The 26520-nt window shown below is 40.6% G+C and overlaps 1 protein-coding gene across 2 annotated transcripts in view; it reads right to left on the bottom strand.

Moving 5' to 3' along the window:
- The window catches only part of HSD17B12 (hydroxysteroid 17-beta dehydrogenase 12), a 165109-nt gene extending 139560 nt beyond the window's left edge, over positions 1-25549 (bottom strand). Inside the window, exon 1 of one of the 2 annotated variants that reach the window (XM_053203279.1) lies at positions 25249-25549. In XM_053203279.1, the coding sequence (XP_053059254.1) occupies positions 25249-25408 (160 nt within the window). In that variant the 5' untranslated portion in view covers positions 25409-25549. The remainder of the gene's footprint in view (positions 1-25248) is intronic. The other variant, XM_015075703.3, reaches the window with a different exon arrangement.
- Positions 25550-26520: the final 971 nt, after the last annotated feature.

A 26520-nucleotide genomic window follows, 5' to 3' on the forward strand; every position in this document is an offset into this window, starting at 1 on the left:
AGGCACAATGTGCACATCACCATGCAGCAAAATTCAGCACCCGCTAACTCTGGTTCCAATGCCCAGCCCAGACCTGCACGTGTACCAGCCCGTGTTCTGAGCATGAGCCACTGCAACGCTCTCAGGGGCTCAGACGTGTGCAATCACCATTCCCATAGACACCAAGAGACCACAGAAGAGGCCAGGAGTCACAGCAAAGACAGCAGCCCTTTCTACTTAGAAAACAGGAAAGTAGTGGTCAATTTGCAATTTTCTGAGTGCTATAATCATTCACAGGTGCTGCAGCAAAATGTTTCTTGTTCATACCCACTAAATTAATGTGGGATTTTCTTTTGTCTTCAAAAATTAAAAATATAAAAAGTCATCATCTGAGTTCATTCTAGGGGAAGAAAAAAAGCCAATTACTCCCTACTCTCAACTCTTACCAGACTTGCCGAACGTTTCATACACTGAATACGTCATTATGGAGGGCACAAAACACAGCAACGCACTGAATCAGCTACTTTGTGAAAGGCAATTATGTCAAAGCACTGCTAATAAATCCCTCTATGGATCTTCAAAAAACTCACGGAGTACTCATGCATAATATTCTTGCTTATGGTGAGTGAAAACAACCTCTTTCATGTAGAAAATTGTTATGCAGCTTGGATCTTACCTGGATGCGTTACATCCTCTCCTCCCTGCTGCTTTTATTACTTGGGCTATTTCACTGCCCTGTGTTTTCTCCACTGGAGGGCACAGTTAGCTAAAAGAAAATTTGGCGAAACCTAATTTGGTCTGTTCTACAGTTCCAGAAAAAGTATAGGTGAGAAGAGGTTAAAGCTGCTCTCAAAAAAGATCTTTCAGTAATATATCTGAATTTCATTTATCTCTGTTCTCCTTGAAAACCATTATAAAAGATAATTACTAATTGGCTAACAGCAAAGACAGAAAAAAAACTTTGTTCCAAACACCACTACCTACAAAGTATACTTAAAAGATAAGATGGGCAGTAAAAAATGAATTTAAAAAAGAGTGGAAATGAGCCACTCAAGGTACAGAATAACCCAAAGAAAAAGTGCAAACAGAAATTCTCCTCTTCAACAAGAGTATGCACAGCTACTAGAGTCTCAACAAGACATAGCCAAGGAAATGGAGTGTTGCATCACTTGGTTCTTTTGCTATAACATAAATCATATGCTCAGCAAAAATACTTGTTTTTATTTTCTATTTTTGCATTATCACTTTAGAGATAAGCCAATGGGAGATGCTATTTGGCAATTCATTCAAAGTTCCCCCCACCCCTTTTTTTTTTTACAAACCTAAGCAATCATACGGGTGTGGTGCAAAATATTTTCAATACATTTAGAAAAAAGACTAGTAAAGAGACATATAAACACTGAACTTCTAGATAAAGTCAATAAATGTACAGTTTTCAGAGGAGCTCATAAAACTTTGGTCTTTTGTTGTTTTAACATTACTTGTGAATAAAACTGTTATTAAACTTCAACTTACCAGTAAGGTTTCTAAGCTTTTATTGTGTTGAAAGTATTGTGATAGAAGATACTCTACAGATATTACCCAGGGCATCATGTTTTATTATTAGGTCAACTGACAAAATATTTTAACTTTGTTTTTTCTTACAGTCCAAGTTAATTTTTTTTAAAGCAGCAAATGGGGCAAAATAACTTGGGTGGGTTTAAGTCTTCAAAAAGATCATCTAAAGATCACGTTTTTTTTTTCTTTTTAAAAAAATTTTTTAACGTTTCTTTATTATTGAGAAACAGAGAGAGACAGAGCATGAGCTTGGAAGGGGCAGAAAGAAGGGGAGACAATGAATCCGAAGCAGGCTCCAGGCTCAGAGCTGTCAGCGCAGAGCCAGATGCGGGGCTGGAACTCACAAATCATGACCTGAGCCGAAGTCGGTCGCTCAACCAACTGAGCTACCCAGGTGCGCCTAAAGATCACTTATTTTTTTTTACATGAAATTTATTGTCAAATTGGTTTCCATACAACACCCAGTGCTCATCCCAACAGGTGCCCTCCTCAATGCCCATCACCCACTTTCCCCTCCCTCCCACCCCCCATCAACCCTCAGTTTATTCTCAGTTTTTAAGAGTCTCTTATGGTTTGCCTCTCTCCCTAACTTTTTTTTCCTCTTCCCCTCCCCCATGGTCTTCTGTTGAGTTTCTCAGGATCCACATAAGAGTGAAAACATATGTATCTGTCTTTCTCTGTATGACTTATTTCACTTAGCATAACACTCTCCAGTTCCATCCATGTTGCTACAAAAGGCCATATTTCATTCTTTCTCATTGCCAAGTAGTATTCCATTGTATATATAAGCCACAACTTCTTTATCCATTCAAGATCACGTATTTTTAAGCAAATTATTTATGTTATTTTTTTGTTTTGTTTTGTTTTCAATATATGAAATTTATTGTCAAATTGGTTTCCATACAACACCCAGCGCTCATCCCAAAAGGTGCCCTCAATACCCATCACCCACCCTCTCCTCCCTCCCACCCCCATCAACCCTCAGTTTGTTCTCAGTTTTTAAGAGTCTCTTATGCTTTGGCTCTCTCCCACTCTAACCTGGTTTTTTTTTTCCTTCCCCTCCCCCATGGGTTTCCGCTAAGTTTCTCAGGATCCACATAAGAGTGAAAACATATGGTATCTGTCTTTCTCTGTATGGCTTATTTCACTTAGCATCACACTCTCCAGTTCCATCCACGTTGCTACAAAGGGCCATATCTCGTTCTTTCTCATTGCCATGTAGTACTCCATTGTGTATATAAACCACAATTTCTTTATCCATTCATCAGTTGATGGTTATTTAGGCTCTTTCCATAATTTGGCTATTGTTGAGAGTGCTGCTATAAACATTGGGGTACAAGTGCCCCTATGCATCAGTCCTCCTGTACCCTTTGGGTAAATTCCTAGCAGTGCTACTGCTGGGTCATAGAGTAGGTCTATTTTTAATTTTCTGAGGAACCTCCACACTGTTTTCCAGAGCGGCTGCACCAACTTGCATTCCCACCAACAGTGCAAGAGGGTTCCTGTTTCTCCACATCCTCTCCAGCATCTATAGTCTCCTGATTTGTTCATTTTGGCCACTCTGACTGGTCTGAGGTGATATCTGAGTGTGGTTTTGATTTGTATTTCCCTGATAAGGAGCGACGTTGAGCATCTTTTCATGTGCCTGTTGGCCATCCGGATGTCTTCTTTAGAGAAGTGTCTATTCATGTTTTCTGCCCATTTCTTCACTGGGTTATTTGTTTTTCGGGTGTGGAGTTTGGTGAGCTCTTTATAGATTTTGGAAACTAGCCCTTTGTCCGATATGTCATTTGCAAATATCTTTTCCCATTTCGTTGGTTGCCTTTTAGTTTTGTTGGTTGTTTCCTTTGCTGTGCAGAAGCTTTTTATCTTCATAAGGTCCCAGTAATTCATTTTTGCTTTTAATTCCCTTGCCTTTGGGGATGTGTCGAGTAAGAGATTGCTACGGCTGAGGTCAGAGAGGTCTTTTTCTGCTTTCTCCTCTAGGGTTTTGATGGTTTCCTGTCTCACATTCAGGTCCTTTATCCATTTTGAGTTTATTTTTGTGAATGGTGTGAGAAAGTGGTCTAGTTTCAACCTTCTGCATGTTGCTGTCCAGTTCTCCCAGCACCATTTGTTAAAGAGACTTTTTTCCATTGGATGTTCTTTCCTGCTTTGTCAAAGATTAGTTGGCCATACGTTTGTGGGTCTAGTTCTGGGGTTTCTATTCTATTCCATTGGTCTATGTGTCTGTTTTTGTGCCATACTTATGTTATTTTAAAAGTGACTCACCAAAAAAACAAAACAAAACAGAAGTCCCAGCTAGGGTCTTCAACAGAATTCACTGGCAGCCAGACCCACCTCTGCAGTTCTAAGAGAAGAAGGAATTCCATTTGCCTTATAACACAGTTCCCAATCCTCCTCCCTATTTATTCAAATCACCACTATCCATTAAAGAGTATTCTAGACAGAGGAATAAGTTAGTCCAAAGCTTGTGCTGGAGACGCACAAAGAACAGCAAGGAGGACATTACGGTTGGGTGAAAAGAGAAAATTCCATTCAGGTCTGAGTTCAAATGTCACCTTACTGGGAAAATCTTGCCTAACCCCCCTATGTAAGGGGACACAAACTTCCCTCCATCCTCCTCAGTAATGCTCTATTATCTACCTTGCTTTATTCTTCTTCTTAGTACATCTCTCACCACCAGACTTACCAAATATTTACTTGTGTATTGTTCATCTTTCCTATTCCAAGGCAAGCTCCATGAGAGCGTATTGTTCATCTTTCCTATTCCAAGGCAAGCTCCATGAGAGCCAAGACTTTGCCCATTTTGTTCACTGCTATACCCCCTGCACACTGCAAAGTGTCTGGCACACCAAAGGTGAACAAATATCTTTACATGAAAGGATAATTATGGGAGTATTGAAAGAGCTCGAGAATAGAGGATACAGTCTCCCTGATGGTATCTTATCCTTGATGATCTAACCACAAAATAGGTCATGATATAGATATAGATATAGATATAGATATAGATATAGATATAGATATAGATATAGGTATAGATATAGGTATAGGTATAGATAGATATAGATAGATAGATAGATAGATAGATAGATAGAGATAGATAGATAGATAGGTAGATATTGTGAGCCGAAGTTGGATGCTCAGCTGTTTGAGCCACCCAGGTGCCCTGAAAAATGGAATTTATTATCTCAAATTAACAGGAAGTATAAGGCACCTCCACAGTAAGTACATTCAGAAGCTCAGTGACAGCATCAAATCCCAGGTGCTTGCCATCTTTCTGTTCTGCAGTCCTCATGTGTTGGGTCTTTCCCCAGTTTGTACCCTCTGGTCCCAAGGATGGCCGCAGGCCTTCTCACCCTTATATAACACCTTTCCTTCTGCCTCTTTTTACTGAGGAGGAAAGCCTTCTCAGAAGCCCTCCTTCCGGCAGATCACCTCTTACATCTCACTGGCCAGAGCCTCGTTACATGCCTATTCCTAAACCAACCTCCAGCAAGGGGAAAATAATCAGCAAGATAAGCTTAAGTTACCCAAGACTGGGCCCCCGGGGCCGAGGAGGGAGCCAACCTCCCCTGAAGTATATGGTTATCCAGTATTTATACAAAATTAGGATTCCGTCAACAAGCAACGAACCACATCTGCCCCCAAGTCCTCCAAATGCTGTACTCTGTACTGACCATGTGGAAACCATCTCCTATTCGGTAGATCAGAATTAAATTATGAAGAGATTAATGCATACTTTAACACAAACATAAACTCATGAGGTCCATTCAATATTTAGTCAGTCACCTGTATCTTTTTAATGTTAAAATACTGAAAACAGGCCAACACCTCAACCCCGAGAGGTGGCAGAGCCTCCGCCCCCAATGGAAGATTACAACAGGCATCAAATTATGCCTCAGATTTGCCGTACTTCTTTTTATTTCTCCAGGAATTAGCTCCTTCTCTCTTTTCCTTGGGCTTATTTTGTTTTGTTTAAGGAGAAAGAAACCAAGAGTAACTAGTCTGATAACAAATATGGCTAAGCTGGTGCCTCCTCTACTCTGGCAATACCAATGGAGCACACACTTCAAACGCATGTCTTTGCCCAAGGACTTAAGTGGCTGAAGCCAGCAACACCCAAGTGCACAGAAGACAGAACTTCTATCAAATTAATGTTCCTCCCCACCAACGGGCCTCAACCAGTGACTAATGGCCATTGGTGTATAAATATCCGAGCTCCCTGGCCCTGCAGGTGAAGTAACTCTGAAACTTGAGTTCTGCACTAGCTCCAGAGTTCTGCGGTGGGATTAGGTTCTAGTTCACCACAGTGCTTGATAAAACGCCCCCTTTACTGGCTGTGTTCCCTTCGCTGTCTCACTCCCTACTGGGGTTTCTCGGGATCACCTTCCAAATAAACTGACTGCACCTGAGAATCCCTGTCCCTCAACATCTGCTTCTGAGACAACTCAAAGACAGGAGTGCAAAAGGAGAGAAAAGCGAATGTTTCCAGTTGTAGTAATATCAACAAATAAATTGTCAAAAAAAATTAACTCACAATTTTCAAAGAAGCAATGTATTTCTGAAGCAAATATTAAAAGATTTGGATATTTATATATAGTCCTAAATTTTGCTATATTTTAAAAAATTAGATTCCAAGTACATTCTGGAAAATATGCCCTCATTTCAAAGATAATACCTTTGCTATAGAGATCTAAAAGGTACTGCTTTGTCATCAACCTTATAATTCATAAGAATCTAGCTGAAATAAAGATGAGAACAATAGAAAATCTTTCACTGAAGAAAAAAGAACTCTCTAAATATCTTTAAGCCTAAGACAGGAACAGTGGGGTATTGAGTAAGAAATGACGGGAACTTATAATCACCTCTTATAATAATGCTTATAATGCAATAATGGGACTTTAAACAGTTATGTCAAGCTTGAAAGTCTTCCAATTATGTCACAGTTGAAATAACACTTTGCTACCAATAATTTAACTATATCCTTAATCCACTATAGCTAATCATAGCTTTTGTATATATTAAAAATAAAGTTGAAGCTGAAGGTATTTATTTAAAATTAACACAGTTCGTGGGGCACCTGGGTGACTCAGTCGGTTAAGGGTCCAACTTTGGCTCAGGTCATGATCTCACTGTCTGTGAGTTCAGCCCTGCATGGGGCTCCATGCTGACGGCTCAGAACCTGGAGCCTGCCTCAGATTCTGTGTCTCCCTCTCTGTCTGTCCCTCCCCTGCCCATGCTCTGTCTCTTTCTCTCTCTCAAAAATAAATAAACATTAAAAAAAAATTTAATAAAAGAAACTAACACAATTCGTGGTTAAATTAGTTTTGCTTTTTAAAAAAAATTTTTTAAGTTTATTTATTTGAGAGAGAGAGAGAGAAACAGAGCACATGAGCGAGGGAGAGAATGAGAGAGAGAGAGGCCGGGGAGAGAGAGAATCCCAAGCAGGCTCTGAGCTGTCAGCACAGAAACTGATGTGGGGCTCAAACTCACGAACTGTGAGATCATGACCTGAGCCAAAGTCAAGAGCCAGGTGCTTACCTGCCTGAGCCACCCAGGCTCCCACCCCAAATTAGTTTCACTTTAAATACAGAAACCAAGCTTATGTTCTAACAAAGTTGTAAAAAAAATTTTTTTTGTTTTAGGTACATTCTAAAATTGACATATGTTAGATAATATTAGATAATCACATCAGAAGAGACTCAGGTGTTGATCACGACAAAGTTGCAATAAATCTCAAAATAAATCTCGGAAGCAACTTGAACCTCACACAAACAATTTAATCAACTTCTGGAGCAATTCTATTTCTAGATTTCTAATTGAAAACGGAAGAGGGGAAAAAGGCCCAATGTCTAATATGTATAAAATGCTTTGTACTTTCTACAAAGAGGATTCAGAGAGAGATTCAACATCTCTGAACATAAAGTGGGTATTTTTAGACATATTTGAGAGATGAAATAGAATAGCTGACCCAAGATTCCACAGCCAGTAAGTGTCAAAGGTGAGAAGGTGGACTATGAACTCAGGTCTTCTGTTAAGTTTAATACACTGTCCACTACACTTCCCGGCTTTTCTGCCGAAAAGGAAACAGCCAACATTCACTGAACTAAGGCACAAAGTGCTGCATGGGCCACACTCCCTCAAACCGTTCAAAAATACTATGCTACCTTTCCTAAGATATTACATGCTGAGTCTCCAAACTTTCCTATAGCACAAACTTTATGAAAACTATAGAATGACAGCTAAACCAAAGGACTTCAGTAAAGAACTCACAACATTAGGCTCAGCCTGGTCCTAATCTGTTGCAAGATTGCCTGACATCCACACAGAACCTGTAAGAAATCAACCTCATTATTCCCCCCTCAAAGTCTGCTCCTTCTCTTGTGTTTCCAACATCAGTGACTAGTGGCATCATCTGCCCAGAGTCCAGACGTGTCACAATCCTTCTGGACTTTGCCGTCTCCTTCTCCCCCACGACCTATTTATGGTGAAGGCCCGTGACTTGCACCTCCTCTCTCTGATTCCCTGTCTCAGTCCCTGCCCCCATTATCTTAACCCAAACCACCACCATCACCACCATCACCACCAACAACAACAACTGGTCTCCTACATCCTGAGTTGCTCCCTTCACATCCATTCTCCAAAATTTCAGCTGTCCAAACTATAAATTTGATCATGACACTCTACTGCTTGAAATCTTTCAATGACTTGCCAAGGCCTTTAGGATACTAAACCCTCACCAGAGCCTCAAGGTCCTTTATGACTGCTCCCCCCACCCCGCCCATTTCTCCAGCCTTACCTCTTGCCTCTCTCCTCCAGGACGTTCGGCCCAAACTTCCTGAATGTTCAGTCCCTTGGCTGGAAAGGCTCCCTGGTCCTCCAGCCGCCCTCACCTGCTCATCTCTAACTCATCAGTGTAGTTTGCATAGTGGTTAACAGTAAGTTCAGGGGACAGTTCAAATCCTGGATCTTTCTCCACTTACTAGCTATGTGTCTTTGAGCAAATCGCTTTCCCTCTATTAACTTAGCTTTCTTTCAGTAAAATGGGGATATGAATAGGACCTACCTTATTGGATTATATGAGGATTAAGTAAGTTTGTTGAGGTATTTAGAAAAGTATCTGGGGTTCCCCATAATGAGTTATGCGATTGTTAAAGTTACATTTTTTCTGTCATGGGCAGCTTTGAATTTACAGCTCTTAAAAACCCCTAAAAGGACACAAAAAAAAATTTAATGGGGAAAAAAAAAGTATCTGGGACATAGATTTTTCATAAGTATATGTCTTATTACCATTATTAACATCATCGTCTTCCTTCTCTTTTTCTTCCATACTTTGGATTAAACATTATTTCTTCCAGAAAACCTTCTCTAAGCCCTTTCTGGAGCTGCTTATGTAATGATCTGTGTCCTCTGCTAGACCAATGGAGACAGAGACTACGGCATTCCTGATCACCACTATATTCCCATACTCAGTACTGAGTCTGGCCCATAGCCAACTAAAATGGAAATTCCTTCTGATTAAACCTAAACCCATTTCCTTCTTCATCATTTGGAGAAATTAACATTTTTTAAAAAGAGAAAAAAAATAATTAGAACATCCTCTCTAGTCTCTTGGCCCTTTAAAACTCAGTACTGGGGCACCTGGGTGGCTCAGTCAGTTGAGCATCTGACTCTTAATTTTGGCTCAGGTCATGATCTCACAGTTCATGGAATCATTCTTGGGATTGTCTCTGACCCTCCCTCCACTCACGCACGCGTGCCCTCTCTCTCTCTCAAAATAAATAAAGTTTTTAAAAAAGAACCATCAATATGTATCACTTACATTAATTTCATAGTAAAGATAATTTTTTTAAATCTACCTATAAAGAAAGAAAGCAGATTTAAAGGTTTCTTTTCTCTAAATGTTATAAAAATAAACTACAAAAAAAGTCACTAAAAAAATAGTAGCACAAACAGAAAAAAAGAAAATCTTATTCTCAATTCTTTATAGTTAAGCTTCCAAAGTCTTCAGCTATCCTTCTATGGTCCTACTTAAACCAAAAGCAAATTAAACTTCTATTATTTGCATCTACCAAAAAAGCGTTCTTATTAACACTCCTATTCTCACCCCAAATCTCCAATTAGTAAAGACTGGGAAATTCTGAATGTGCTGCTTGTGGTTCTCATTGTATAGCAACATATTTAAGTTTCAAGTGTTTTATTTTTTTCCGAATCTATTTCAAATGCAGAAACACAGAAATAGCCTAAAATAGAATCTCTATTCACTGTCAAAACTATTAGTAAATATTTAGTACAGAAATCGCCGAAGTTTTAACACTATTATAAATCAAGCCCTGGTACGGAGAATAGACATCTGGCTAAAAAGCCTGCGTGTCTAAGTCCCCTGTCTTCTTTTAGGGCTAGCCTGACCATAGTCCAGTGTTTCCCGAAATGCATGATCTTAAAAATCCTCTTTATTTGTTAAAAATACATTTGCCCACATTCTTTCCTTAGAGATTTTGATTTAGTAGGTCTATAGTGAAGACCTACAGTCCTTATTTTTAACAAGCACATCCAGTTATTCTTGTGATCCATGGGAGTTTGGATACCACTGTGGCATAAACAGACCTTTCACTTTTAGACAATGTCTGAGGAAGTCTCCAACGTATAAGCTCTTATACAGGTATTCCAACTTGCCTTAAAAATCATTACCAGGAACTTTGGCAGGCAAGTGAAAAGAACATGGAGGCTGGAGCCAGAAAACCTAGATTCAATTTCTTCTGTCATTGACTGTAACCCTGATGTCGGTCACTGTATCTCCCCCTGATTCTGGCATATTATGCAGAAATAACAAAACCAACCCTAACCTGCTTCGCAGGGATGTTGTGGAAACCATCTGAGAATACTTGCAAAATCACTTTGCAAATTAATATGTCATCATTACGGTAAAATTTCATTAATTCAGCCTCCTCTAATTCAGAATGTGTGAACACTATTGTCTAACCCACTGTGTTTTTTTTTTCACATTATCTATAAAGAGATCATCACCTCCTTTCACATGACAGGCAAAGAAAGAGAGGTATTGGAAAACACAGATAAGCAGCAGTTCCCTGTTCCATAGCAAAATTATTAGACTGAATGCGCAAGATTAGGAAAGCTTGTTTACTGCATTAGCTCTGTTTATGTGACAAGTCTGGAGGTTCAGCTATCATTAAAGCAAGCTTGGCAATATTTCTACTGGAGTTAGCTTGGTCGTGAGCAGTTAATGCCAGTCATTACAATAAAACCAATCTGGAGAATGAGTTTTCTACATACTAGGAATGTTAAGGGAGCACTAAAACTGGCATTTAAACTTCTAAAAGATACTATAGCCTTTCCTGGCCACATTGAGGAACACATACTAAAACAATACAATATTTCCTTGGCAATTCAGTGTCATCAACATAATCTGTAGTTGGGGGTATAAGCACAGCTGAGACAGTAGGTAAGCGATTTGGATCAACTCACTCAGCTTACACCATTGTATTTAATGAGAAAGTTACCCCAGTCTTAATGACTGTGAAAGGGTGTACCAAGAGCATGACATAATGGCACCCTTGATGGGTAGAGGTGCATGTCATTTCTTCAAGAGGTCGGGCACTTGGACAGTGAGGGCTGTTTTTGCCCCATATCAGTTGCTGAATATATAAAGAAGTCCAATTCTGCCCACATCCTTGTTGTCAGCACCGACCACCCTGACAAATCTCTTCCACTCTACATCTCTCCTGCCACTGTTTTAGCTCAGTCTACCATGGATGAGCCCGCCATTCTCTGCCCTTTGCCACCGACCTGCCTTGCCTGGCCATTCTCTAACTGGATGTATGATCTTGAGCAAGTCATTACCTCTTTCAGAACATTTCCCTAAGAGTTCAACTGAAGAGGTCACCCTCTTCAATAGCCCTTCTGGTTTCATCACTCCATCATTGTTCTCTTCTGCTTCCTGATGACATTCCAATTTTCTTAAGTTTCTCACAAAATGACTGACTAAAGTTTTGTAAAAATTATCAACCAACAGTCATTTTCATTTCTTTCCATGAGGCAAATAAACTACATATCCAACACACTCTGTGGAACTTTCTAGAAGTTATTGGCTATACATATTTACCAATCAATGACTTTCCCACCCAAGAGGTTTTCTAGGGAATTTGGTTCAATGTCTCCAACAATTTAAAAAGTCTAAGTGTTTAGAAGGTTTGGGCACATTTTAGCAGGACTTCAAAATAACATATCCTAGAGTTCTTTTTTCACTAATTCACTCAACCTTACCAATTAGCAAGATTTTGCCAAAACTTTAATTGGAAAAGTCTTTCTTCCTAAAAGAAAATCTATTTCCAAGAATTCTGTAAAGATTTGGAGATGAACAATATATATATTATTAAAATTCCATTAATAGTTAAGTGTTTATTACATGTGGCAGAGTGGTTGGTTTCCTGTAATAATTTCCTAAAACCACAAGAAAAAAGGTTAGCTTATTACCAATTCTACTTAAGGACATCTTTTTGATCTCACTGCATTTCACACTTTCAAATTGTTATCCAGGCCCTGCTATAATATAATTCTATAACCATTCTTTATCTAACCAGCCTTGGTTTAATTTCAATCTAGATTTTTAGGTGTGTGTCACTTGAAATTTTAAAGCAAAAAGAAAAATGGGGGTGCCTCGGTGGCTCAGTTGGTTAAGCGTCCAACTCTCGACTTTGTCTCAGGCCATGATCTCCTGAACTATGAGTTCGAGCCCTGTGTTGGGCTCTATGCTGACAGTCTTTGGATTCTCTCTCTCTCTTGCTGCCCCTCCCCTACTCACTACCTCACTCTCTATCTCTCTCAAAATAAATAAATAAACTTAAAAAAAAATGGGGCACCTATTTTGGCTCAGTTGGTTAAGCATCCGACTTTGGCTCAGATCATGATCTGCCCCTCATCAGGTTCCGTGCTGACAGCTCAGAGCCTGGAACCTGCTTCAGATTCTGTCTCCCTCTGTCCCTCTCCCACTTGCACTCTGTCTCAAAAATAAACATAAAAAAAAATTTTTTTAAGCAAAAAACAAATATGGTGTGCACATTTTGCAAAAAAAAATACAAAACCCAAGCAAAACACCCCACCCCCAACTGAAATACACCAGAACCTCAAGGAAAAAATATTCACTCACCAAATATTACTTACTGTGCACTATGCAGGGGCTTATAGTTTAGAACAAATGAGGTACTGCATATGCATGTGTGTGTATACACAAATGACTAATAAGGCAAAATGGGGAAATGCCCACAAGATAGAAAACAAGCACTATCAGGGTTCCAAAAGTACACTTCCACCTGGGCAGCCAGAAAAATTCATAATCTGGCCTCTGAAAAGTGGGTAGAATTTCACACAGAGGAAGAGTGAGGAAGGGTGTGTAATAGGAAGAGAAAGAGCACTCCTAGCGGAGTGAGGTCAACATTCAACAACCAATGAAACTACTACATGTCCCTGCACAAAGACACAGAAGCAGAAAGAATATTCAAGGACAGGCATGTCTAGGACACAGTAAGTCATTTGGAGATGCATCCAAGAAAAGATGTAGAAAGGGCCACATTATGAAATGAGACCGGAAATAGACATAAGAACATGATGAAAAAGGGCTAAGCAGCTTGGTATCTGTGTAGACATTAGGTAACTTGAAGTTTTTGAGTAAGGTGTACCAGGTAACTTGTTTCGAGATTTTGGGGGAAGATGAAACTTGCAACACACCACCAAAGGGAGGTGATACATCAAGGAACCTGGAGAAAAGTACGGATGGGAGAGAGCCTGTGCTGGTAGATTCAGTGTGATGGCACTCTCCTAGCTAGAGGGGGAAAGGAGTGTGATTCTAAGACGTGAGGTGAAGGAGCAGGCTGGCCACTTGCTGCATTTGACCCCCTGGAGTAATTTACTTGGTCCACAGAGTACACTTGAGAAATGTGCCTCAGTCTTAAAAAATTAAGAAACTTTCCATTTGAAAATTGCTATCTGGGGCTTCTCAGGAAGAATCCAAGGGGACAGGGCCAATGTTACTGACAGGTAACAACTGGAGGAGGAGTCTATGCAGGACTGATCTCTGGGACGGTACCCACACACGCATTTACACCTGGTCCACTTCACTCATTTACTTAACCTGCTAGAGACATTTGAATTTTCCATCCTGATTTAGAGGCTGGGTGACTCTAAAATTAGCAAAAATAAGGATGTCCAGAACCAGCAAGACAGAGCAAAGGAGCTGAATTTTAGACATGCTAGGGTTGAGATCTTTGATAACCATCCCGAAGGGAATATGCAGTAAATTATTAAGAAAACTCTGGGAAAAAGAAGATGGATATAGATGGGAAGAAGAATTACCCCCACAAGTAAAAGTGACAGCTGATATAACAACAGTATCACCTAACATTTATATAGCATTTGGTAAATAAATGCCAAAGACTGTCCTAAGTATTTCACACATATTAACTCATGTAATCATCATATCAAACCTATTATTATCCCGATTTGACAGAAGAGAAAACTGAGGCACACAGAAGTCAGCATGATGTAGTTTGTAACTGGCAGAGTTGGGGTTCAAAAGCAGGTTGTCTAATTCCAGAGTCTATATTGGGAGAACTTCTTCCTGAGATTATAATCTATATTTTGGTTTTATACTAAATAATCTCATTTTATGTCCATCAAGTGATGAATGGATAAAGAAATTGTGGTTTATATATACGATGGCATATGTGCAATGAGAATGTGCCACTACGTGGCAATGAGAAAGAATGAAATATGGCCCTTTGCAGCAACGTGGATGGAACCGGAGAGTGTGATGCTAAGTGAAATAAGCCATACAGAGAAAGACAGATACCATATGTTTTCACTCTTATGTGGATCCTGAGAAACTTAACAGAAGACCATGGGGGGAGGGGAAGGAGAAAAAAAAAAAAAAAGAGGTTAGAGGGGGAGACAGCCAAAGCATAAGAGACTCTTAAAAACTGAGAACAAACTGAGGGTTGATGGGGGATGGGAGGCAGAGGAGGGTAGGTGATGGGCATTGAAGAGGGCATCTTTTGGGATGAGCACTGGGTGTTGTATGGAAACCAATTTGACAATAAATTTCATATATTAAAAAAAAACAAATAAATAAATAATCTCATTTTAGAGACTGGGAAACTGTTAATATTTCTTACATTTATAACTAATCACTTAAGAGAATAGAGAAAGAAAATATAATTCCCCCACCAAGTTCATTAACCCTCAGTCTCAACAATACTGGAAAACCTTACTTAATAGATATTTTTATCCATTCAACCAATATATATCAGCATTTACTATGTGTGGGCACTGTTCTAGGTGCTTGAGATACATAAGTGAACAAAAAAGACAGACTTTGGTCCTTCATGGTGCTTCCATTCAAAAAAGGGGTAGGCAAACAAGAAACATCATAAATGAGCAAAGTATACAACATGGGAGATAGTGACAAGTGCTATGAAAAAGGAAAAGGACAGCAGGGTAATGGGGATCAGAAGTGGGGTCAGGGACAGAGGATTGTGAGTTTAAAGGCAGGAGGGAGGAAGTAAGAGTTAGCCATGTGGATATGGGCAGGGGTGGAGGGGTGGACATTCCAGGAGGAATGACTAACCAAAGGCTCTAAGACAGCAGTGCCAAACACGTCCAAGGAAGTGAGTTCAAGGAAGCGTGTTCAAGCAGGAAGTGAAAGTGACTGGGAGGGAGACAGAGAGAGAGAGAGGAAAAGTAGGCAGAAATGAGGTCAGAGATAAAAGAAGCCAGAAGGCAGGTGGTTGAAAGCCTTGTCAACCACAGAAGTTTTTAATAGGAACAGGATGAAAAGCCAGGGGAGGGATCTGAGTACAGGATCACATGATTCAACATGAGCTTTTCACGGATCACTCTGGCTGTTGTAGAAGAATCGACTGTAGGGGGATGCCAATGTTGGATTAGAGAGACAGGAGGCTGCTATTTTATCAAGATAAGAGATTTCAGTGGCTTACACCAGAGTGTAGAAGGGACTGGATTCTAGATATTCCTAAGTTAAAGTCAATGAGCTTTCCTAACAGACTGTACGTGGGGTGAGAGAAGAAGAGTCAAAGATAATTTTAAGGTCTTTACAAATTCAGTGGAAAAGTTACACATAACTGAATCTTCCTAAACCTTCATATCTGAGGTTCACTAAGGGGAGCCAGATTTCAAGGAAGCACTTGGTAAATCTTTTCACAAAGCCAGAAATCTTCCTCTCATGGCACTAATCTCCTCTTAACTGATCAGTTCATAACTTCATATTTCTAATAGTTTATCAGCTGAGTGAACTACATTATTCTTGGCTTCAATAATCCTTCTTCATCAAATAAGAGTAATGTATACAAATAAAAGATGTCACTAGAACCTCATTCACAACTCACTTCATTGTCATAATACTCCTGAAAAGTATCAGCCCCATTTGATAGATGAAGAAAGTTATTCTCAGAAGTTAACTATCTTTGCCCAATGTCAAACATTTTATTTATTTTTTAATGTTCATTAATTTTGAGAGAGAGGCACGTGTGTGAGCGGGGGAGAGGCAGAGAGCGGGAAAGAGAATTCCAAGCAGGGCTCCATGCTGTCAGCACAGTGCGATCTCCTGAACTGAACCAGGAGGTCAGGACCTGAGTTGAAATCAAGAATTAGACGTTTAAAAATAAATAAATGTTTAAAAAAAATTTTTTTTTTTAAAAGGGGGGGGCGCCTGGGTGGCTCAGTTGGTTGAGCGTCCGACTTAGGCTCAGGTCATGATCTCGTGATTTGTGAGTTCCGGCCCGTGTTGGGCTCTGTGCTGACAGCTCAGAGCCTGGAGCCTGCTTCAGATTCTGTGTCTCCCTCTCTCTCTGCTCCTCCCCTGCTCATACTCTGCCTCTCTCTGTCTCTCAAAAATAAATAAACGTTAAAAAAATTTAAAAAAAAAAAAGACGCTTGACCGACTGACTCACCCAGGCACCCCAACTTCAACCATTTTAGCCACTAGCAAAGCTTACCCTTGCTATTCTGATTCCAAAGCCAATGGTCCCCTTATCACTCCTGTTAACCCATGTAATACTCTTGAGAGATAGTCATTGTTCTAAATCTTGAGTCTGCTAGCCTTTCCTCCCTTGCCCCACTGACTAGATCATTTAAATAGAAGTAACTTCACTTAATGGTGGTAAAGATGAACTCTGCAGAAACTGGATAGTCTCCCTGGAACTGCCAGTCAGAGACAGGGCAAACCCATTGTTTCACTAGATAAAATGAGTAAATAAAACACAGCATTCCCTCTGGTGCTGGATTTATGGCAGGCTTCTCAGCTACCACACCATGGTTTTATGGACTGGCCTCGAAAAAGCAGTAGCCCAGTTTCAGAGTTCATTCAACAACCCTATCACCCAGTCCCTGGTAAGAGCAGAACTTCCTACACCATGGGAAGAAATGGTCTCTGAAAGATGATAACCAGGAACGAATGGCACAAGAGTAGTCACCCACACTCTAAAGTATGAATTTGCATTTTGGGTTTGTTTGGGTTTTTTAAGGCAATTTTGACTGAGGTGATCTGAATAACTTGCACTGGTCCATCTCTATGGCAATGCAACAGTGTCAGGAAGGTCATAGAAACAAGGAATTCTGTTTGAAGTTGCAATCCACAACATTATCCTTGTGCTTAAAATCCCTTCAATTGTTCTCCCTGAGCTTCGCGTAGATTCAGTAGCCCCGCTTGCCGGCCCAATCTCCCCCCCCTCCACTCTTCATCTTGCATCGTGCCCACCCGTTCTCGGCTCCAGTCACTCAGGCCTTGTTTCATGCAAGCCGCCCAACATCTGGCCTCAGGAGCCAAACACCTGCTGTTCCTTCTGTTCCTGCTGCTACTCTTCCCTTCCCTTCAGAGCTCAGCTCCCTCATCATGTCCCCAGGGCAGCTCTCTTGGGGCTTACTCACAAGCTCTCACAGAACCAAGCAGGTCTTCTTTATCACTTAACAGCACAATTTGTTCATCTGATTGCCGTTCACCAGCCCGTTGGTCTATTCCAAGGTCCATGGACAGCACTCAACAGTATTTGTGGTTGTGGATGGACAAATGAATATATCAAACTCTCCACCAAGCACAGCGAAGGCTCTGCTTACCCAGCCTCCCAACATTAACCTCCATCTATCCCAGAAGATGGATGAAAACTGCTATATTTTTATTTTCACTAAATATGAGAAGAGAAATGGAATAAAGGATCCACTGTGCTATAGACTGAATTTGTGTGGTGAGGACCAAATTTATGTGGAAATCCTAATTCCCAATGTGATGGCATTAGGATGGGGGGCCTTTGGGAGGTGAGTGGGTCAGGAGGGTAAAGCCTAATGAATGGGATTAGTGCTCTTATAAGAGAGACTCTGGAGGATTCCCTGGCCCTTCTGCCATGTGATGACACAGTCTATGGTGTCCATAGATGCCATCTAGTCTACAGTATTTTTGTTACAGCAGCTCAAGTGAAAAAGATACGCTATTTTTATTTTTTTTATTTTTTGAGAGAGAGAGGGGGAGAGAGAGAGAGCAGGGAAGGGGCAGAGAGAGAGGGAGAGAGAACCCCAAGAAGGCTCTGTGCTATGAGCTCCAAGGAGCTGCAAGGCTCCAACTCACAAACTATGAGATCATGACCTGAGCCAAAATCAAGAGTCGAATGCTGAACCGACTAAGCCATCCAGGCACCCCAAGGTACACTATTTTTAAAAAGTGTTTTTTTAACTTATCCTTCTCTACAAATGGCATTTGATGGCATGGAAACTGATCTATTCAAATCCACTTACCCATGTATTCTAAACTTATAAATCTCATTATTTAAATCTTTCAGCATATTTTTTTCAGAAACTGAAAGAAATAAATTATCCTCAATTCAACCAAGCAAAACAATGAAAAAAAAAATAGTTTTGAAGCTCAATAATCTCAGTTGCAACAACAATGATAATCTTCTTTCTGAAGATTATCTTTCTGTGGTCACCCGGATATCAACTTTTTTTTTTTTTTAAGTTTATTTTGGAAGAGAGAGAGACAGAGACAGAGAACATGAGCAGGGGAGGGGCAGAGAGAGGGAAAGAGACAGAATCCCAAGCAAGCTCTGCATTGTCAGCGCAAAGCCCGACGCGGGGCTCAGTCTCAAGAATCGTGAGGTCATGACCTCAGCCTAAATCAAGAGTCAGACGCTTAACTGACTGAGCCATGCAGGCACCCCAGATATTAACTTTTTCTTACCAAGACTTACCTTGTCAATTAGCTCAAGTAATTAGTACATAATGCTAGTGAGGCTAATAAGATTACTAATAATGTTATCAGCCTTTGTGTGTCAGGCACTGTACTATCTGTTTTACATAGAATAAGTATTCCCATTTACCCTTCAAAAGAATCCTATGAAACAGGCACACACTATTATCCTCATTTTGCAGATGAGGAAAGTGAGGCTCAGAGATGTTTACTACCCTCCTCAATGTTACACACTGCTCGTGAGTAGAGAAGCTAAAATTCAAGTCTAGGTGTGAGCCTCCAAGGGTTCAGGTTTGACCTCTAAATAGGAAACTTTAACACTGCATAAAAAAAGGGGGGAGGGGGAGAAAGAAGGAAGAAAAAAAGAGGGGGCAGGGGGATAGTGAGGGCTAATGGGAGGGTGTGGGGAAAAGATATTCTAGCTCAGAGTACAGAGGCTGAATTTCTAACTCCAGAAAACCTTCTTTGGTTTCTCCTCCAAGTAAGACCAAGGCATGCTCTCGGCCTGACTCTCCTCCGCCTCTGCTTCCTCTCACACAGCTCTAGCACAACATCTTTAAGGCTGCCCTGCTAACTCCAATCTGGAAACCTTGTTCCATTTAGGCCCATGGACTCCCTTTTTGGAGCTAACTTGCAGAACAAACAAATACCTTCCAGAACTGTTATGTTGTTTCTCTGCCCTCCTTCACCTGCCCTGCTTTAAAACAAAAAACAAACAAAATTGGGTTCTTAAAAAAACATGGCACGACTGTGAACAACATCAGCTCACCAGCAAGAACAGGTATACTCAAGTCTCCTGAATGTCAACAGGAAGCATATTACATGTATCAAGCTGGACTTCCAGAGCATCACTGAATCCATCGGAGAACACCAGAGTAATAAACAGAAAATAAACAGCATCTGAGGTCAGATCCACCCGTAGTGATGGTAGTCAAACGCTTTGCTTTATTAAGGCGCCTGACTGCCTTTCCAGTGTTTTTTCATGGAGCAACAAGATTCACGGTTATAAATCTGAAGAAAATCCTGAGCTACTTGATTCTAAAACGTTCTACCCTAGTCTACAATGCTTCCAGAGATACCAAGCATGTGCAAATTTGAAAGTGTGCCTTCAATTAAAAGCAATGTGTTCTGGGGTACCTGGCTGCCTCGGTCGGTAGAGCATGTGACTCTTGATCTCAGGGTCAAGATTACTTAAAAATAAAAGCTTCAAGAATTATTTAATAAAAAGCAATATATGCCTAGGATATAAAGGAAGCCACCCCCAAGTACTTACTCATGCAGTGTGTAAACCAATCACCAACACGCAAACACGTGCACTGCAGAATGGACAACTTGGCTTCAAATCCTGATCTTCTCTCACTAGCTATGAAACCATAGGCAAGGGAAGTCATTTACCTAAGCCTCTGTTTCTTCCTCTGTACACCGGGGATAATAGAGCATAGCTCAGAGACAGATTAAATATAGACTATGTCAAGTGCCTGGAACACTTCAAGCATTCAATGGTATTTATTTTTTCCGGGATTGCCAATTGAAATAATTAACATTTCATACATAATTCCTCAAATGATGTGATACTGCAAAGCCTAAGAAAGGGACCTACTGTCAACAGACCCTAGTTACTCAAGCAGCCTTCAACCACTGGAGGTAACTAGACCAATCCTGTGTAGTTATCCACTGTAAAAACAGAAATTATGCATCACACCTGATTTTCAGAATCCTTTGATTCTTGGAGCTTGGCTAAACAAAGTCAGTTTTGATGAATGGCTTTTCTACAAAAGAACCCCACCAACCGATAACCTTTCTAAGTCTTCACTGTCCACTAAATTAGGAAAACCCTGGAATATTACAGTGCCAAATGGAGTTCCATCAGCATCCAAAGCTGCAAAATCTCAGGGATCTGCTAATATAGATGTGCAGACAGCAAAATGCAGAGGTAAAAACCCTTTGCAAAATCTAAACTCACTCCACAGAATGGAATATTCAGCAATGATAAGAAACGAAGCACTGAAATATGCCACAACATGGGTGAACCTTGAAAACACTGTGCTAAATGAAAGGCAGTTACAAAATACTTCATATTGTAGGATCCCATTTATATGAAATATCCAGAATAAGTAAATGCATATAGACAGAAAGTAGATTAGTGGTTGACTAGGGCTTGAAGGGGTGAGGGTTGGGGGGTGATAGCTAACAGGTATAGGTTTTCTTTTAAGGAGGATGAAAACATTCCAATCTTAAATTATAATGGTTATATTCACAACCTGTGAATATAATAAAAATATTGAACTATACACTTTAAATGGGTAACTTGTATGGTATGAATTATATCTCAATGAAGTTATTTTTTAAATCTAACTGGTTAGTGGATCCTTTATTCTTTTTTTTTTTTTCTTCTAATGTTTGTTTATTTTTGAGAGAGAAAGAGAGAGTGTAAGCAGGGGAGGAGGAGAGAAGGAGGGAGACACAGATTCCGAAGCAGGCTCCAGGCTCCGAGCTGTCAGCACAGAGCCTGATGCAGGGCTCAAACTCTCAAACCAGGAGATCATGACCTGAGCTGATGTCGGCCGCTTAACCCACTGAGCCACCCAGGCGCCCCAGTGGATCCTTTATTCTTTGCTGCTTGCAGCAATATCCTCTCCATTAAAAACTAAACACAAGAGCTCAGAGTGTGGTCGTGGGTTGAAAGTTATGAAGTATCTTGGCTTTAGAAGTATACTTACCTTGCCTTTCCATCTATCACCTCCACTTTATTTCAATATCAATCATTTTAGATGAATTGTATGATGGAAACTGCTTAAATAAATGCAAAATTTATCTATGCTTAAACCAAAGCCTACAGATTACATTCTTTATTTCTCCACAGCAACGACTGTTCTCTCCTTTATTTGGTACAAACTGACCACTTTTGTTAGCAATCTTCTTCTGATTATTTGCAACAGTGACCTTCCAACAACTAAAGCTCCACTTTCACAGGAGTTCTTTGTTCTCCTAAGAGATACAAGTATCGCATAACAATGACAGGCAATATTGGCAAAACCCTCTTTGCCGGTCCTAGTGAAATCAGCACAATTCCTAACTCGGGTGGAAATGGTACTGGAAAAGAAGCAGGGAAAAGAGATGACCTAACTCACAAAGGAGATAGATTAGAGTGTGGGCCAAGTAATGGATGGTCTTAAGACCCCAACTAGGAATATGTGATCTGAAATATTTTTACTAATTGCAAAGAATACCTGCTTTCGAGTTTTTACAAACTTTCAGGGTTTGTTTATTTCTTGTTGAGATATAATGACATACAACATTATATTAGTTTCAAGTATACAAATCATGATTCGACAGTTGTATATATTGTGAAATGATCACCACAATAAGTCTAGGTAACATCCATCACCATAATAGTTACAGAATTTTTTTCTTGTGGTGACAACTTTTTTTTTTTTAAGTAAGCTCTATGCCCAACATGGGGGCTTGAACTCATGACCCCAAGATCAAGAGTCACATGCTCTATCGACTGAGCCAGCCAGGCACCCCTTGCTGTGAGAACTTTCAAGATTTAATCTGTTGGCAACTTTCAGATTTCCAGTAAAGTATTATTAACTATAGTTGCCATGCTATACATACGATGTATTCATTTTTCCAAGCTTTTGTGGGGTTTTTTTTGGTTTTATTTTTTTTAAAATTTTTTTTTTCAACGTTTATTTATTTTTGGGACAGAGAGAGACAGAGCATGAACGGGGGTGGGGCAGAGAGAGAGGGAGACACAGAATCGGAAACAGGCTCCAGGCTCTGAGCCATCAGCCCAGAGCCTGACGCGGGGCTCGAACTCCCGGACGGCGAGATCGTGACCTGGCTGAAGTCGGACGCTTAACCAACTGCGCCACCCAGGCGCCCCTAAACTTTTGTTTTTAAATTTAGAAAAGCTATGTGATCAATGCACCAGTTACTATAGGAAAAGACCAAAAAAAAAAAAAAAAATTGGGACCCACACTCCCTCCCCTTCAGATTCTAAAATCTGAGAAATTAAACATACTCACACGAAGGGACTTAAGAATAACAAGAATAAAAACATATTATCAACTCAGTGCACATTACTACATAATACTTAAAATATTTAATAGGTTATGGAGAGGAAGATGTTAAATGTTAGTACCAGAAAGTAGATAATGCCTCCATAATACGGCCTGCTAACACCACTTATTCAAAGAAGGCTGCACAGGATTAAGATACCCATTTTATAGAGGAAAAACTTATTAGTACTATTTACGCACAAAAATTAATTCCAAAATCCTAACTTTGGTTGAAAAAATTATCTAATTTTAATCTGTTTAACCCTAATTATTCAAGTATCATCTCTGCTGCTTTCTTTGTCAAATTATTGCAGTTCATCCCTCCAACTGATACAAATAACCTGTTTAAGATGAGCTACTCTTAATTTTGTTTCTCAAAGATTCCCTGAATTTGGAGAGGTAAAGGAAATATTTTAAGATCCAGGCCACAACATACATGTAATGCTACAAATAATAATTTGATCATTTCTTCTGCATAAGTACTTGAAAAAGAGATTTTTCTAACAATCCAAGGTAGACTGAACTCAACAAAGTGTCACTTAGACACTATGATCCTTTCAGTTATATCCCAGTGTTCTGGTTCAAATTTCACTTCTAAATCTTTTAAACATTTCCTTCAATTTATCAAATATCCTTCCTCTGGAACCAAATCTTTTCAATACTTTTACTATAAACTCATATATAGATGACTTTGATCATTAGAATTATTAGACACCAGGGTCAATTTTAGTTAAAAAAAATTATTAACATTACTCTTTGCTTACAAATCACAAAACTTCATCTTGATATAGAATTTCCTAATGCATTGGAATCTTGTGTAACTATTTCAAAAGTTCACAAGCAAGTTTTCCAAACAACAATCAAGAAATTGGGCAAGTCAATTGCAAAATCATAAACTTTATTATAATCAACTTGAGCACTTCACTTGTTTTTCAAGGAATATCAAAAAACACCAAGTGATTTTTTAAAAATAAGTACTATAATGTGAATAGCTGCTTCACATCATGGACAGAACTCATACAAATCCATTCCTACTTGAGATGTGTTCTGTTTATGTGGCTGTCCCAAAAGGTTAATTTCTTACATCTTATGTTTAAATGTTTTTGAATGAATAAAGACTATGTTGTTACATTATTTGTCTACCTTACATGAGCCTAGTCTGAAGGCAAACCCCTAACTATCCCAAAATTCAATAAAATGCTCGGTCAAGTGATCATTCAATCATAAACCAGCAGAATAAATCATTACAGAGAACCATAGCACACTACTTGGTTTAAAAAAAAAAACAAACAAAACCCAGAGGCGCCGCTGACTTGGCTGAGGGTCAGACTCTTCATGTCGGCTCAGGTCCTGATCCCAGAGTCGTGGCTCAGAGGTAGGATCAGAGTCAGAGTCAGGCTCAGCGCTGGGTGTGTGGCCTGCTTAAGATTCTCTCTCCCTCCCTCTGCCCCTCCCCGCTCGTGCTCTCTTTTTCTAAAATAAATTTAAAAAAAAAATTTTTTTAAGTTTAAGCCCAAAGAAATGAAAAATACAGAAACAAAAAATATAGAAAAAAAGCCAGTGCACAACTTCCCTGCAGGTAATTTTCCCAACTTCTCCAATCCGACCTTTCTCTTTCATTTTTAAAATCCTCTAACTGAATGGAACTAGATCCATGTGCTTAGCTCTTAGTGGGAATACTTTTTGCTACAAATGTTCTTCTGCAAAAAGTATTTCTGATTGCTAGAGAGCAAGTTACCGTTTTGCAGAAGCAATACTTATGTTACACATTAAGACTCCAGAAAAGTTTAAGGAGAATTTTTTTTTTAATTGCAAATGATACGAAATAGGCCGAATCCAAGTAACTAGAGAGAGGTAAGGTTCCAAAAAGCAGAAAGACTTCTGAAATTCTATGTCCTTCTCGTCCACCCTCCCCCCAAAAAAGTCAACAAAATGCTTTCATCGTCAGCACGGGGCCATTATTCAGGTAAAGCGAAAAACTTTACTTTAAAAACACTCACTAGGGGCTAACGAAGGTGCGTACACCGTGACTGGGGAGGCAGCAAGGTGACTGACTCCCGGCCATGAACCAGGAATGGCTTAAAGGACACAAGCCCCTGGCAGTTCCGGCCAGATTCCTCCCGCACCCACCAAGTGGCACTTCAGATTTCGCTGAGCTGGGCCAACAACGTTTTAAGTATTTAAAACCTCTAAAAGTCTAGGCAAGCCAGTAGCTTACTAATGGGGTCAGGGGGGTACGCGGGACGCAGGAGCTTCAGGAAGGACAGGGGACCTGGAAAGGGGAAGGCCCGGCGCTGGTCACCACCCGCCAGGCCCCGGCCCGGAGCAGCGCGAGCCGCCGCAGAGGCGAAGGGGCCGGCGGCGCTGGACTGCACTCACCTGCCCATTCTCCGAGCCCGGGTCCGACCCCTACCTCGTGACTCAAACCCCAGACCCGAAGGGCCGTGAAGAGCGAGCACGAGATGCGCAGGGCCAGGTAGGCCACGGTGCCTGCGCCCACCCAGTACAGGAAGCCAGCGGCAGGAAGAGCGCTCTCCATGGCTTTCAACTAGGCCTTACTACCTTCGTGAATGAAAAAAACGAATGAATGAATCCAGGAAGAAGCGCCTGCCCGTGACGGTGAGGACGACACTAACAGGCGCTGCTCCTGCGCCTCTTTCGGCCTAAACCCCGCCCACGGCGCCATATCCGTGCCGCCATTGGTGGTCTAGCGTTCCTTCTGTGCTTAGTGCGTCAGCCATTGGCTGATTCCAGTTTCGCTACCCCGCCCATGTCCCCCCTGGCGTGCCCCCGGCCGAGTTTCCGTTCTAAGACTGCTGATCGTTCTGCCAATCAAGCTTCAGCCCCGCCCAGCGCGCCACCACGCCCCCAGGATTCCGCCAGAGGGCGGCGTGTCTCACCCCACCAATTCGCCCAGGTCTCTCATTGGCTGCAGCAGTCCTCACGACTACGGAAGACAGCGCTCCGATTGGCCAGTGAGACAGCCTCGTTTGAGCTCGGGATTTAGGAGGGAATGGGGTCTGAAAAGCCACGAGTGAATGGAAAGGTGGTAGTAAGAAGTGGGCGTGGAGTCATGGTTTTATTTTAACCTCTTTATTAAACACTTCTTTTTCATTGTTAAATGTGCCGTTATTGTTCCCATAAACTTTTCCGAATAAAGGCTTGCATCTCCCGTTTCTATGCCTTCCACCCAGCGCATCTTCCCTCAGGTTACAGGCACTTACTGTGGACCTTCTAAATGCTCCCTTACGCCCTGAGCATTAAACAGCACAGTTCCCAAGGTCTTGGAGTTCGAAGCAAAATAACTACATGGACTCAAACAACTATAATGCACAGTGGCAGAAGAGCTGTAAGATGAATGAAAAATGGAGGAACACAGCTTGATGAATAAGTAGTTTGGGGAAGGGACTCCTTGTTTAACTGGACCGTAAAGGACAATAGAGATTTTTCTTTTATTCTCTTTTTAATTTACATTTTCTGTGAGGAGAGATGGGTGCGAGGGGACACAAAAGTGTGCGGTCCTAGTAGAGATAAGAAAACTACCTCAGCAAAGTTAAGTATAAGAAATTGTGTAATACAATAAAGAAATTGTGTAATGCAACTCTCATCGCCCCATCAAGAGTTGTTTCTTTTTCTGGCATGGATTTGAGT

Source organism: Acinonyx jubatus, chromosome D1 (genome assembly GCF_027475565.1).
Source record: "Acinonyx jubatus isolate Ajub_Pintada_27869175 chromosome D1, VMU_Ajub_asm_v1.0, whole genome shotgun sequence".
NCBI lineage: Eukaryota > Metazoa > Chordata > Mammalia > Carnivora > Felidae > Acinonyx > Acinonyx jubatus.